Raw genomic sequence first — 15,218 nt, forward strand, 5'->3', positions numbered from 1 at the left:
GATGTACACATCTGTGGTTTCATGTGTGAGCCTTGTTAGGCTTTGGTTAATCTCTAGTTCCCGAGTACATGAAGGGTTCACGGTCCACAGAAAAAGAGTATTGAGATCATAAAAACGTTCATACAGTATTTGCATGGAAAAGATGTTTTTTTGCGCCTACATGTGGCTACTTCTCATTTTGTCAAGTGATTAGAAACATAAAGCGGTACATTAGCCTCCACTCTGATCCGTTGGACCTCTTCTTTGCTGCAGGACTGTGCCCTTCATTGTTGAGTCTGCCGGGTCCAGACCAGGCCAGCTGTGGTACAACAGACTCTATTGTCTTCTGTTATATGAAACTGTTGTGTGTAAGAAACAAGACAACAAGTGAGATCACCATCTACGAAGCCAGTTGGTACCCCCCATGCACGCATCAATCCTGGATTTACTGGTGTGGAATGAAGGTTCGACTCGGAAAGAGGTGGATATGATGGTGAGGAAAAAAAAGAAGTTTGTCTGGATCTGAGAATGTGTTAGCACGCAGAAATATCTGCAGTGTAAACAAATGACAAATGAATCATTTCTTATTTTAATACATTTAATAGTGCATTTTGATTAACCTGTACAGAAATAATATTAATAAAAAAGATAAAACATTTTTTCATTTCTGTAACACAAAGCTTAACATTTACAATAAATGATACAAAACAAACATATATCTGAGGTATAAATATATTTGTTTTAAATTAACTAATTGTCATGCGTTATTATTTGGCAGAGACACAGTTAAAGGTACGAACATTTACGATATGAACAATGGCTTAGCGAATTAATCATACAACTCAACACGAAATATGCGCGCCCTCAGATTGAAGCACGAGTGTTATGAATGAAGAAGGTTATGAGGACCTAAATCTCTTACTTCTTTTTAAACACTGACACAACACTACAGAGAAAGAAGCTTACACAAAATCGTTTTCCTTCACACAAACATTCAATCTGCCCGCTATTTTACAGTAAAACCTGTAAAATCTCCACCTTTATAAAAGGACCATTTTTCCTCTGTTTACTTCTCATCTTTATAAGCCAAGCCGGAGGTTTCTGTTGCAAGTGAGAACAGTGCATTGTTTTGTTTCTGTTCTCATGTAAATCCAAATTATTGTGAAATCACAATTTTTCTGATGTCCGCCTTTAAACAATACAAAAGTGAATTGACTGTGGTCTTCACAACACTAACTCTGAACCTTGTAATAATGAGGAAAAGCTCAATATCGGAAAGCTACTTTTTTTTTTTTGCTATTTCAAATTTGGTCCATTAATGTAGATCTGTTGGTATTACATTTCTAGCTCGGTTTTCCTTATGAGCTCTGACTGTCTCCCGGCTTTTTGCACTATGCCTGGTTGCTAGCATAGTAACACTCGGGGCATGCCCTTGTATCCTCAAGAACAAAATGAGGAGACATCTATTCGTATGTTAGTAAATGAGGCTGTTTCTTTAATCAGTCCCTCTCTTTTTGGTGTGCCAGCCACCGATTCTCATCCGTCTTTGCCTTCCTCTCCTGAAACACTTAAACCCTGCTATCAGCCACCTGCCATCTCACTATATCCCACCTATTGTCTCTATACTCACTCTGCATATTACCAGCAAATTCATTCTTTCTTCACCCATGGATTCATCAATCAACTGACCATAATATTGTCTACCTTTCCTCCTGTGCCATGCTGTAACAGAAAAAAGGGACAGAGGTAACACAAGACAGACACATACCACTACTGTGAACAGAATACTGTATGTACACACTATGCTGCCACTGGAAAACCAGTACGAGGAATATGTATCTATTAACCGTTTGTTACTTTGAACACTCATGCACACATACACACACACACATACACCCTTGCTTCTCAGAAGCTATAGCACCCTTTGGATCACATCCTGTATCAGTGACATCATGTCTTTTGGCCCAGATAAGTGTTTGTGTGTCACAAGTCCTCTAGGCAACACACTGAGCGTCCAAACAGAACAGTTTTAAACGATAACAACAGTCTGTTCTAACAAAATCAAAGCAAAAAAATCCTTCAATCCAGGATCCAGGATTTGTCCTTAAAATTTGACCGTTAAGAAGCTTGGACCCCATCTTGCTCTCTGGTGGAATGAGTCATCTTGAGTCCTCTGTAGGATCCAAATTACGTTTCAAAGGCGCCGTTGAGTCCGTTGTTATCCAAATTGCACACTGCTTATTCATTTGTCCACGGGCACGGTGAATGAGTCACGTATCCGCGCCACCTCAGCAGCGCACAAGTGTCCATATAGTTTATTGTACCACTCTGGGAAACGACCCCTGAGAAAAAACACAGAAAAAGATTGTTAGCACCAACTGAAAAACATTGAATGACCAAAAAACTAGGACTAAATCTAATCCACAAATTGTCCTTGCTCCTGTCAGTCATTCACTCACCTGCAGTCGTTCCTGGAAATATGTGTGAGTCTGGATTTGTTGGTTCCACAGGGCTCGATGAAGTAGCGAGAGGTGAGGACATTGGTCCGAACGCCTACAACACGAGCTCCTTCATGGTCCACAGATGTACACACCAGTGCACACGCTCCCTTCGGCAGGTCTGTTACCCATGTTCTGAAAGGGAGAGTAATGAGAGGTTTGGATTAAAAACAACAACATCAAACAAGATGAAGACAAATGAGAGAAGTGAGACAGATAGGGAGGAAGAGGAGGACAATGGGCTAATGTCTACCTGAGCACCAGGTGGTCTCTAGTGGGATGTGGAGCCATGGTATTCCTGACATACTGGTAGACCTCTGTCCTCTCATCCAGAGTCTCCACCACCCGGCTTTCGAGCAGGTCCTCATCCCAGTAGCCCTGCTCCCGCAGCACTCGTGTGAGAACCTCCTCAGGACTCGCAGGCACCTCCACGGTCACCTTCCACAGCCGCAGTGGAAAGCAATCATGCACCTGGAGAAACGCGTGCAAAGACCCAACAACTTAACAAGCGTTCTTTTTTTAAAGACAATTATTCTGCTGCATTTGATGTCTTTATTTGATAGGCGAGAGCAGAGAGATGACAGGAAATGAGGGGAGAGAGAAATTGGAAAATGACACAAACTGGGGTTGGATGTCTGAAGGTAACAATTAAGTTCACATGGATAATTGAATGGTACGATAAACTGTTATCAAAATCTGTAACAGCGTGAGATGTTAAATACTTGAAATCACTTTATTTTTTTATATAAACTTCAAGTGTCTTACGCAACTGTTTGGAAGCTTTCTTTAAAATATCTAATCTTATCAGTCATGTTTACAGAAATTGGAATTGGTATTCCAGCCATCACTTTACGCACAACAGTCAGGCTGTGTTTCAAAGCCTCCTAATGCCCGTTAGCCAAGTCAGCTGCTTCGTTCTGCTATCAGATGATAAAGAACACTCTGCCCCTTGTGACTCTCGAACTGGAGAAACGATAACCTCATTCAGGGCCCTTGCACACTAGACACCGGAAATGTAAGCTTGAGATAATGCCGAGGTTGTGTATGTTTGTGTGTCTCTGTCAAGCTGATGTCATTCTGGGATAGAGTCCAACACTGTGATGGGAATGAGAAGCTCAGGGCCAGGCCGGGCCAGTTTCACACGGATGTGTTTTTTATACAGGAAACACTAACTGTTGGTTTTCCACTCGATATTTAGAGAAGCAGAAGAAAGGGAAAGTCAGAAACAAAGAGGAAAGGAGAAGACAGGAAACACAGATAGCTGTTCTCTCTCATCAAATAATCTTGCACGAATCCTTCTATTTTCATCCTCAAACAAACTAAAAAGACGTGTGAAAAAAGACTAAAATGAACTATAGAGAGTTGATGAATATACAAGTGGGCTTACCTTCCTACAGGCAAGTTCAGCGTGCTCAGGTGTGGAGCAGCTGTCGTAACCTTTAAACTTGTCCTTGGCGTCTTTGAGGAGGGCGTCTAGGCTGTCCTGCAGGTAGGCACTGCAACCTCCCTGCCTGGCCTCCTCACCTGCGAGGTCCTCCAAGCGTCGCGGCAGCAACGCTTGCTCCACATAGGAGTTCCTGCAGGGATTCATCTCCTCTGGGATCTGTGTGAAAGGAGGAGAAGGAGTACTATGAGAGCCAGGCCTTACCTTCCCATTGGTTTCTGAAAGGCCGTGTGCCGCTAGGGTGCAATGACGGTTAAATGTGCTTGATTTGACAATTTGATTTGTTTTTTTTTCAACAACGGAGTAGATGAGATTCAATTTTAAGACTTTTCAAGAGTATTTGTATATGTCTTAAAACATGTCTGGAGGGGATCTTTAAGTTATAAATGTCCTATGATGAGAGTAATCAGCAACTAAGACTCTACTTAATGTTGTGTTTTGTCCAAGTATCTCCACCCTGATTGCATCATTTCCCCCTTAATTAATGGGAAACTGTATGAAGGATGGAAACACATCACATCCTATTTTCATATCCTAGTTGGCCTTGCTCAATTTCATTTGTTTTCTCTCTCTCTGTCTGTTTGTGTGCGTCATCTTTCAGGTTTGATTTAATACTGACGATATTGAAGTCTAAGAAAAGGATTTTCATAAGATAAGAAAAGGTTTGTTGAAATGGAACGCAAATTACAGTCAAATTCTTTCATAGGTCATCCTGTTATGAACCATCACTGTCAAGTACAGATCTAATTAAAAGAAAATAATTTGGGAGGTAATCAAGTTCATTTGTTGTGTGATGTGACCATAACAGGAAGCCCGGAGGCAATCTAATTAAACTAATACTAATGACCCACCATATGCTGCCTCTTAGCATTTACTGTAGCATGTCAGAGAAGACTGCACTGGGCAGAGCAAACGGTTAAGGCTGAATGGGATTAAAATTGGATTAGTAATAGTGTAGTTTACTGATTATTTCCTGTTTATCCATTCAAGTGTTCTCCTTGTGGACACACAGAACCAAACTGAATGGGGTGGATTCATTTGTTTGTGGTCATTGCCACTATTCTGCAATTTAAATCCTTTCACAAATGCTTGAATTTGGTTTAACTTGACAGAGACATGAAGTTAAGTCCAGTTCGGCAAAACAGAGGCATTTAAAACAGAATGATGGCCGGCACATTCACTTTATGTAACATAATAATATAATAACACACTACTACTGACCCGGAAGAGTTTGCTGCACTCCTGGATCATGTGTGCCAGGCCGTGAGTGGCAGCCAGGTTCTCATTCAGGTCTCTCTGGTCCGGCTTTCCCAGTGTCTGCTTCCTGTTCATCACCCTTTGACCAAGGAAGAGAGGAAAAGAGGACGACGAGATTAGTAACAGCATCTATCATCGTGATAGTGGGCGTAAGAGAGGGCAGAGAATGCGGCAGGGGTTGAGGTTGAAAAAAAAAAAAAGAACACGTTTTGGAGGTTACATCTGATGAACCCTCTTCTAGCTAAACGTGGAACAAAGTACGTGTTTTTTAAAATTAGGTACAGATGTTTATGTAACCTTGCTATTTCTTCTGTCTCTCTCCCCTACTCCCCTTTCAAACTTAACTATCTCCCCTTCTCTTTTCTACCCCACAGTATCTTGCTCTTTTGTTTCTTTTGATCGACCCTTTCCTGTTTTCAGAATGTACAGCATATTACATGTTATATAATCTGCGAATACAATAACTGCGTCAGTGATGGCCGTCAAAATAAAGGTTTCCTATACAATTAAAATGAGCTAATTACAGTGGTGTGGGGGCACACACACACACACCTTGGCGAGGAGCTCTCCTTGCGGCGCAGGGTGTTGAGGTGGAAGAGGGACGGGGCCAGACAAACAGCCAGGTTGGTGGGAGTCATCTGGTTCTCAGACACGCTGGCCGTCACGTCGCTCAGCAGACACAGCAGCGTCCGCAGCGCCTCGCGGTTCTCATCGGGCAGCAGCAGCACGGCAGCACGCGCTGCCTGCAGACGCAGCTCTTTAGGCATGTCTGGAGAGGAAGAGGGAGGATATCATGGCTCGTTTTTTTACATTATCACGACTAATAACCACCATCATGATTCACGATGTCATATTTTTTTGTGTCCGGTGGGTAACTTGGGAAGGAGTTTGGGTTTGCCTGCCAGGATTGAGCTATAATGGGATCTGTGTAGGCCTGAGTGTGTTATATAAGCCCACATGTGTGTGTACTCTATATGCTTCATACTTCATCCACTGGACTGTTTTTTCCCCCTTGTATAAACGTTCTTAACGCAGCTATGACAATCATAGAACTTGAGGGGATGTCATGTAACAGTGACACAGAGAAGGATGAACCAATCCCATATATCACCTCATTCCACAGGTATTTCCTGCACTCATCTTGTTTGTTTTCTTTTTACAGTTTCACAATTTCTTGCTCCCTGGCAGGCAAGCATCTTCATCTCTAAAACAATACCATCTTGTGAATTCCAGCATGCAATCTGCTCACAGATGTGTGTGGCTGTGTATATGAAGTAAAGGCATGTAATGTCTTGACAAGATCTTGTTTATACTTCGACTAAACGCGTCTGTTTTCTTACACTGATAAATCTGGAGGAAGGTCTCAGACAGCTTGCTAGTGAGCAGGGGTTCTGGTAAATCTCTGAAGTACTGCTTCAGCATGTCTGCAACGTCATATGCCGATTGGCCCTCGTAGTTGACGCCTCCCCCATCCACGCCGCTGGCCTCATTCATCTGACGAAGAGCTTGGATACGAGATTTAACGCCTGATTTCCTGAAAAGTCCCACCTGAACAAAAAGTGGGGGACAAAGGGAGAAAGAGTTACACCATGCATACATACATAGAAACCTGAGAAGTCAGCTTTGAACTGTTATTCCCTTATTAGCCTCAGTATGAGACCATGAGTACAGTGTTTGTTCCTATCATTAAGGCGTATCAAAAATGATTGATGTGCCCGAAGCACATACGAAGCTGCAGGCTGTTATCATTGAAAAATAATATTCTTGACTTATCCCCAAATCCAGAGCTTACAGCCGATACGGTTACATCACAGCAGATCCTGTTGACTGTATTTAAAAGAAGCTCCCATGAAACCCAGTTGGCATTTTTGTGCTGAATGTTGTGTAGGACTTCATCAGTGGCCTTTTAAGGCTGCATGAAATGGCAATGTTCGGGAGTGGAACAGAAAAAGGCCGTCGGCTGGTTCAGCCTGAATATTTTCCATGAGTTTCACCATTTCCAATCAGAGGCGCCTTGTCCTGCTTTGAAAAGAACTCCACTCTGTTTTCTGTTTTGCCCTTTGTTATTAGCTATTTTCTCCTCACTCCCTCTTTCTTTCCTTTATGAATGTACATGTACACGCAGACACACACACACACACACACACTCACACACACACACACACACGCTGAGATAAACGTCATTGGATTAAACAGACAGACACAGGTTACTTAAAAGCTGCACACTTTGACTCTCTCCAGACCTCCACGCCACGAGAAAGAAACTAGTTACACACACTGATTAAGTGTGTATCAGCCTTTTTCCGATTCACTACTCCATCTTACGTAACATCCGGTGAAAAAAATCATGGATGCATTTTGGACTGATTGGAGATGTCCTGAAATTAAAATATATTGTAACTTCAACACCTTCAAGAAAAAGCTGTTTCTTTCTCTAAGCTGTCTAAACTGAAAATAGCACTTAAAGCTAAATAACAGACCGGCAAGGAACTTTGACATTATATGTACACTGCAATTACAGTATATGCACAAGCTCATATACATCTGTCCATACACAGTATGTGTGTTTATTTATTTACTTAATGTTACCTGGTCAAGGCACTGGTTGCGTAAATAGCGCATGGCCTGCTGAATTCCCTGAGGGAGGGGCTGGCCTGTTCGCTGGACGATGACTTGTAGTGGCACACCGAACACATTCCTGTCTTTGTAGTCCCGAACCTTGATGCGCTTCATAAACTTTGGCACAGCCCTGCAACATACACACACAAGAAAAGAAAGCTCATCAATATCTGCTACATATTTAATATTGACATGACTTCAGCAATGCAGCTGTAAAAGGATTTCTCAATGTCAGGACATGCATTCATTTTTACTAGGTCTTAGATGGAGAACCTACTTTGTAATTAACACATCTTAAAAAAAACCTGCAAGACTGAAAAACATCACGACAGAATAAGCTTGGCTACTAAAATATGTGTGTGTTTTATGTGTATGCAATGAGGAAACCAAGCGGCTGTAGCAACCTGTCTGCAGGTTTATGAGAGGGGTGGATAAACAGGGTGAGGAGAGAATAGAGAGGGGAGTAGGATGTACAGACGGGTGTCAAAAGGGGAGGATCCCACCGTTTTAGACATCCCCACAAAGTGGCTGTCTCACTGTTTGTTACTGTGTGTGTGTGTGTGTGTGTGTGTGTGTGTGTGTGTGTGTGTGTGTGTGTGTGTGTGTGTGTGTGTGTGGAGCAAGTGAACACTAAGTCTATAACCACAAACCCCAGAGTTGAAACATGCAACTCCGACCGTTTCACAAGAATGCACCCACAGATGTATGGCTGCGTGTCCAACTGCATGGGTATGAGTGTGTTTAGTAGAGAGACACTAGCGTGACTCAGGACAAGCTCGTCTTTGTAAAAGCAGCCACTCACAAGACTCAGAACCACAGTTTGGGGAAAAATGGAAAAGGAGCACATTATGATCCCGGCACGGAATTCTGAATATGTGTGGGCCTTCAGCGGGCAACAAGTGGCCTCTGTCTTCCAGTGAGCCCCAACTTGTCATAAGACTTCTATTCCTGTCCAAGGAAGGCCTCGGGTAGAAGAAACCCAGAAAGTGGAAAAACACAAGTAAATCATGCGATTGTTCACTTTCCTCATTGGACCTTTGAAAGTAAAGTAAAGTAATTCTCGTTAATTGCTAATGTGTGTGTGTTTCTCAACAACATCATTTCACAATCTCCTGTATCATGTGTTTTGACTGGAAAAAATGTCCAGTAATGTATATTCTGGTCAACAAAGTCACGTCTTTGTATATTGCACTTCTTTTCATTCAGGGCGTCCCTATGAAATTACCTATCGAATTGACTTTCCCCCAGTATTTGGCTTCAGAAATAATGAACAAAAACGCAGACATACAGATGGAAAGAGAAGGTAAAAGTAAAATCAAGGAACTGTCAAATCTGTAAAGCAGATACATTAACAGGGAGGATATTAGGTGCCACTGGATAATCAAGAGCAGCATATAAAGTGACCTCAGACCAACGTCTACAAGTGATAGAGAAGGTAGTTGAGGAGGAATAAGTGTCAAGGATATAGCTTTCCAGCCTCCAGCTCCTGTAACACCAAGCGTGCAAACTGCCATGATTGCCCCGTTGAGAAAAAGACAATGTACGCCCCTTCCCAGCAATTACGGGCCTGGGAAAAGAATGTGAAACCCAACCTCTGTGGACAGCCGTCGCCACACTATACAACAACCTGCAGATAGAAGGGACTGGGAGACGGGTGGGACGGAGGGCTAGCAGTTGGATGGATGGATGGATGGATGGCTGAATGGATAAATTTGTGGGCATCACTTACAAAGAACAATTAGCCTGACTCAGAAGGAAAAACAAGCTTTAAAATATCAGTGTGTATGTTGAACAATCACAATATGAAATTGCCTTCTGCTCCATACTCCCTGTGTCCCTTAAACAAGCATTTAATTTCCCCCCAGTCTACTCACCAGCTGAAGCCATGTTTGTTTGTAGGGGTGTGTCTCTCCAGCAGAGCAGTGAGCTGCAGCAGGGAGAGCTTCTGGAGCAGATTCATCTGTAGCACAGACTGGCAGCTAATCTGGAGCTGGGCTGAGGCCAAGCTGGGCCGATGGGAGTTCTGGAAGCTCGGCCAGCGGAGTTTCTGTGGTCTGGAGTAGGTACAAGGAAAGAGAAGGAGAGAGCACAAATTGAGATGCGATTGAAAAAAGAGCACTTTAACTCTCGGGATATGCGTCATGCTTTTGTGTACACATAAACTGAGAAAATGTCACAAAGCCACACACAGTCTTGGTGGTTTTATGTGCCAAGTGATCAGTTCAGGGATTACAGGGATTTATGTACACATCAATCAAGAAACTGTCTTAAAGACTAAAAACTCGTACGCCCCCCAAATGTAATTCGGCCTGTGGATTCCTGAAGGGACAGCAGCAGTCCCCATGGAGACCAAACAGCATTCCAGAGTATCCAGCAGCATTACGTAAGGAGAGAAGTCTCAGCGTGTCCCCCTGTTTCTCCATTGCTGTCACTTTCTATGGAAAACTCTTTTTTGTTGGAGCCTCGTGTTAGTCTTTCTATCGTTTTGTTTTGTTGTCCTTGAGCTTTCCAGCATTTAAGCTCCTGTAAAGCATGTTTGACAGGAGCTTTACACAAGACTAAAAGCTTGAGCCTGTTTGTTGGAATTATAGTTGTCTCTGGGACGATCAGTTCACCCAAACAGCAACGAGTAGAATAGAAATACATATAAAAGTAGGTTTTCATTGCAACAGAACAAATAGTCAAATTGAAAAGAAGAGAGTAAATATTGTAATGCTGTGAGCACCATAAGCTAATTTGATTCACCTCCTCTATATTGGGATCGAGGCAGAAAGCTCAGAGAGTGATATCTCAAAAGTGGTATGAGATTTTTACATTTTTTTACTTGAGTGAACTGACCCTTTAATGTTTATACTGTGTCAGAAAGAAGACAGCATTACTGCAGCTTTACTAACCTGCTGGTTCTAGTTAGAGATGCCCCGACACCAGAATCTCTTCTCTCTCTCATCCCTTCCTCTCCCTCTCCCAGCGGGTTTCCTGTGCTGTCTTGGTCACTTCCATTCTCTGTCTCCTCCAGCCGGTTCTGCAGAGGAGAGGACGGGCACGGGGAGGCTGAGTCCAGTGCTGAATCTGAGTCTCCTTCCTCCTCTTCGTCCTCCTCCTCTTCCTCCTCTTCGCCGGCCACAGCCCCTGACCAAGCATTAACAAACTGAAAACCGCTGACTTGTTGCAGCACTTGCCCCAGTTTACGATCATCCCCCTCTTCCTCCTCCTCTCTCTCAGTGTAGGGGACGTTGTCATAAAAGCTGAGCCGACTGTCGACGGAGCCAGAAGAGCAATGATGCTGGCGTCTACCTTGCCGCCCCCTGAGGGTCACTGAGTGCCTGTTATCATTCCCATTGTTATTGCGTGAACTCCCGTCCTGCAGGGCTTTTGGGAAGGTTCCAGGCTTGTGACCTTCTGGTAAGAAGAAGAAGATCATGCCGTCCTCTCCCTCCTCTTCTTCTTCCGCTTGTCTGCTGTTGTCTCGAACACTGCAGTTGTTCCTGTGGTTCTGCTCATCAACTGTCATCCCTTTACTAGCTTGGCAGGGGAGGGTGGGTGGGGCAGATTTGGGTGGGGGTGTCGGCTGTCGATCTGAAGCTTGTTGGGGAATGCTGAAAGGATCAAAACCCTCCAAATACATTCCTCCCCTCTTACTAGAGCCTGCCACTATGCTGTGGCTGCGAGCGCGAGTCACTGGGCTCGGTGTGCTCACTGCACTTCCACTGCTAGCTTCTGACTGGCTGCTCCCAGTACTTCCAGTGCTGCCGTTGCTGGTCTGAGTGGAGTAGGACACAGAGCGATTCCGGTTAAGTGTCATTGTCTGAGTGGGATTGCAGTGGTGATTGATGTTCTGGTTGAGGTTGATACTGGAGATGTCCACACAGTTGAGCCTCTGCAGCTTGTCATCATCCAGACCCTCTTTGATGACAGGGCCACTGATTTCTATCTTCCCTCCACTGGCACACCCCTTCTTCTTTCTCTTGGAGGAGGTGCCGCTGCGCAGCCGTAGACTCTCCATCCTCTTGAGGAAGCTCTTAGCTCTTGAGCGTGTGCTTTTGCCGCTGCCACCTCCTCTGTCCAGACTTCCTCCCAGCCCTCCCATCCCTGTTTTCATATCAAAGGTGAACTGTTCGAGTGTCTCCAGGGGCGATGGAGGCATCCCATCAGACAGAGAGTCCTCATTAACGCATCCCGACCCACCTGTGCCCGAGGACGAACACATGCTAGCTACAGAGCTGGCACGAGTGGCACCGGCGGGTACAGCTTCATTTGTCAGAGCAGCGCCATGGCTCTTCTCTTCTCTTCTCCCTCTACTCCCGCTGCTGTGGATGGAGCCCACTTCAGGCTGCTCACTGAGGTCGGTCAGCACACTCTCTGAACTATTGCCTTCACACAGGGCGAGCTTGCCTTTCTGGGATACGTGGTCCTTGGGGAATGGGGGTGGGGCAGTATCTGTGGGCAGTGTGGAAAAAACCTCCAGCTCCTCCATACGGGACCAGCGCTTGCTGTCCCTCTGGAAGGTCCAGCGACCACTGATGGCACAAGGCTCGTCCTCATCGGAGTCCTCGCTCTGTATTAAGGAGAAGGAGGGATAAGGGATAGGGAGAAAGAAATAGCAAGAAGAGGAGGAAAATAGAGAGGGAGGGAGAGGAGCCGTTAAGAGGACATTATGTACAGCTACGTTTTCCATTTCTTTTCGAACATTCCTCACCTTGGTCCAGGAAACGTTTTGGAGTCATGGAATTTATTTTATAATTGTTGCACTTGCACATTGCCTTGTGTGCATTCACGTTCTGATCCCATTTATCTATCTATCTTATTGTGAACTATATGAAATGCACTGATATATGAAATGCATTGGTCAGCCAGTAAACGGGATTTGGTCACTTCCTTTGGACAATATATATTGAGTTGCATAGAGTGTACCTTTTCTATAAAATGCCCACACCTCCCCCAGCTTGGTTAATCTATCTCAGGGCCTGGAGGGAGTTCAGGAAATTCCATCATGACCCCCATAGCTCACAATGCAGCCGACCAGACTGGAGTCGTTCCCCCCTACAGTCTTTATCTCCTCTGTCTGTGCATATGCACAGACAGCATCACTGATACGCTGCTACTGTCAATCCTTATTCTTTCTCCATGACAGAGAATCCACCCTCTTTCAAACACACACCATCGTACACTCAAACTAAGCTGGGAGTTTCCAAAGGAGACATCTTCACAGTTCCCAATCACAGTAAAACCAAACCACACGTCACAATTTGACCTCCTTCTCCTTACCTTTCTAAAGCCATATCTACAATCTGAACAACAACACAAAAAAGGTTCTAAGAGTAATTGAGTTGAAAGGTTTTTAAGCAAAAATGAAAAACCCCTTTACAAAGATGTCAGGAAATTAGCAGTTTAGCATAAAATATTCCAGTTAAAAAATTGTAAAGTGCACAATATCCATGTTCCACTAGTTGAGTGCCAGTGTTCCATTTTCACTGCTAACTTCCAGAAATCATTAATTATATGTTTTTCATTAGACGTTTTTATTAAAGTTAATGATTTATCGAGGACAATAGAGACTTTCATGACATTTTCATTCCATTGTGGCTTTCTTTCTCAAGTTATGTTAGTTGGAATGTGAGATTACTACATAGATTGCGGTGATTGGCCAATAGTGCGTCGACCATTTATCAACATTCTGGAGATATCTTATCCTCAAACCACCAAAGCGTTCATTGCAACGGTTGGTGCTTTGAACATCACAAGGAATCTGCAGGAATCTGAAAACTATTTATTATTACAATTCAACTGATAGAAAGAACAAAACCAGAAAGGACGACAAACAGAGATGGAGATTTAAGAGAGAGGGAATGTTTGGACACGAGGAGATCAGTGCATTCCTAAGCTGTCTAGGGGGGGGGAGGGGGGGGGGACACCTCTACTCTTGTTGACTACTGAAATGAAAGGTGACACAGAAAGGGCCATCCTAATGAATACCACCACACACAGAACAAGGATGTTACTATGTACCATCCTTGTTGTTGTTTGGGAATTCAGGTTGATTTGTATAAAAAGGAGCAGTGTAAAGTGTAAGTCAGTCTAGACTGTTTCCTCGAAAGCGAAATCTAAGAATGTGGTGTTTGAGGGAGTTAAATGGATCTTAAAAGCTACTTGAAAACATAACATATTGCGCTTATTGAAAGACCCTTAAGAGTGGGATCACAGACAAGAGATGTATTCTAGTTTGTTCTGCAAGGGTGCCACAAAAGCAGCATACAAACTCCTTTTATGGTGAGCCAGAAGTACGAGGAAGTGTTTGAGGAAGAAGGGGAGCATGCCTTGAGTAGGGGAGGTTCAGGTGAATTCGACCCCTTCATTTAGACATTAAAGCCATCCTCCTTCCCCCGAGGGTCCTCACAGCCCACTTGATATAGAAATAAACCCAACAGGTGCCTTCTCATTAAACAAGACGAGAGAAAAACACAGCTTCACCCTGAGGCCAAGAGTGAACTGATGGTTGAGGTGAGGGAATGCAGTTGTGGTTGAGGAGACTTGCAAAGGGGCTTTTCAGAAATGAGTGGAGTTAATGTGTGTGCATATTCACTTACTCTTTTTCTTTGCGGTGAGATCTCCAGTCTCATTAGAGCACACTTGTTGAGGGTGTTCAGTCTCCTGCAAAAACACACACACACACACATGCAACATTGGCTACATTTAAAATTGGCTTTAAAATGTTCTAGCTGTTGGATTTTTCATAAAACACAAACCTCTCACCAACAAGAGGATGTGTGATGGAAGAACTGATGAAACACAATGAAAAACAAAAGAGGGGAAGAGAAAGACAGATGGGGATTTTGGGTGCACCCAGGCTGGCTAATGAGCTGCTGAAGGATAATCTCCACATGAGCGGGAAGAGAAAGAGAGCGAGACAGAAAAGTAGAGAGCAAAGAGAAAGAAATCTGCTAGAGTGGTGACGAAAACTTGGGGAGGGGACAGAAAGCTTATCCCCCTAGCCACCTGGAGAAGAGGAGCGAGAGGGTGGTGGTGGGTTCCACCCTCTAGAGAGCTCTTAGAGCAGATCATGTAACAATGGAGAGATGAAGGTATGGGAACTGGGGGATAGTTGGGGTTGTGGGGAGGGGGTGAAAGGCTGCCAAGAGAGGAGACATTGAGAGGATAGCTTCCAGATGCACCACACCTGCTGTGGTTTATTACTTAGAGTCGGAATTTGATGAAGGAGTTGACTCCGTTAAAGAGCTATTAACTTCCTCCTCATATGCTAATTAATATCGCAGGGGCACCAACTAGAATGCAAACCCAGTATTCTCCAAGGATACTCAGTCATTTAGCCCTTTCTCACACACACTAAGATGTCTGAAACTTCATACAAACAAAGCTTTGAAAGCATTTACCCCCCAGTTGTGGGTAGCAAATGAAGCAGATTG

The 15,218-nt window shown here is 43.9% G+C and overlaps 1 protein-coding gene across 4 annotated transcripts in view; it reads right to left on the reverse strand.

Annotated features, from left to right (window-relative positions):
- Nucleotides 1-542: 542 nt before the first annotated feature.
- The window catches only part of dlc1 (DLC1 Rho GTPase activating protein), a 74,850-nt gene continuing 60,174 nt past the window's right edge, over nt 543-15,218 (reverse strand). For 3 of the 4 annotated variants that reach the window (XM_076091235.1, XM_076091234.1, XM_076091236.1), the window contains exons 4-14: nt 14,382-14,445; nt 10,692-12,352; nt 9,672-9,851; nt 7,768-7,927; nt 6,519-6,726; nt 5,731-5,947; nt 5,143-5,257; nt 3,865-4,080; nt 2,731-2,948; nt 2,439-2,612; nt 545-2,321 (exon numbers count right to left, since the gene is read on the reverse strand). In XM_076091235.1, coding sequence (XP_075947350.1) covers nt 2,222-2,321; nt 2,439-2,612; nt 2,731-2,948; nt 3,865-4,080; nt 5,143-5,257; nt 5,731-5,947; nt 6,519-6,726; nt 7,768-7,927; nt 9,672-9,851; nt 10,692-12,352; nt 14,382-14,445 — 3,313 coding nt within the window. In that variant the 3' untranslated portion in view covers nt 545-2,221. Of the gene's footprint in view, nt 2,322-2,438; nt 2,613-2,730; nt 2,949-3,864; nt 4,081-5,142; nt 5,258-5,730; nt 5,948-6,518; nt 6,727-7,767; nt 7,928-9,671; nt 9,852-10,691; nt 12,353-14,381; nt 14,446-15,218 lie in introns of all 4 variants that reach the window. The other variant, XM_076091232.1, reaches the window with a different exon arrangement.

The sequence above is a fragment of the Anarhichas minor genome, unplaced genomic scaffold (assembly GCF_050575085.1).
Source record: "Anarhichas minor isolate MPS153535 unplaced genomic scaffold, ASM5057508v1 ptg000014l, whole genome shotgun sequence".
In the NCBI taxonomy this organism is placed as follows: Eukaryota; Metazoa; Chordata; class Actinopteri; order Perciformes; family Anarhichadidae; genus Anarhichas; species Anarhichas minor.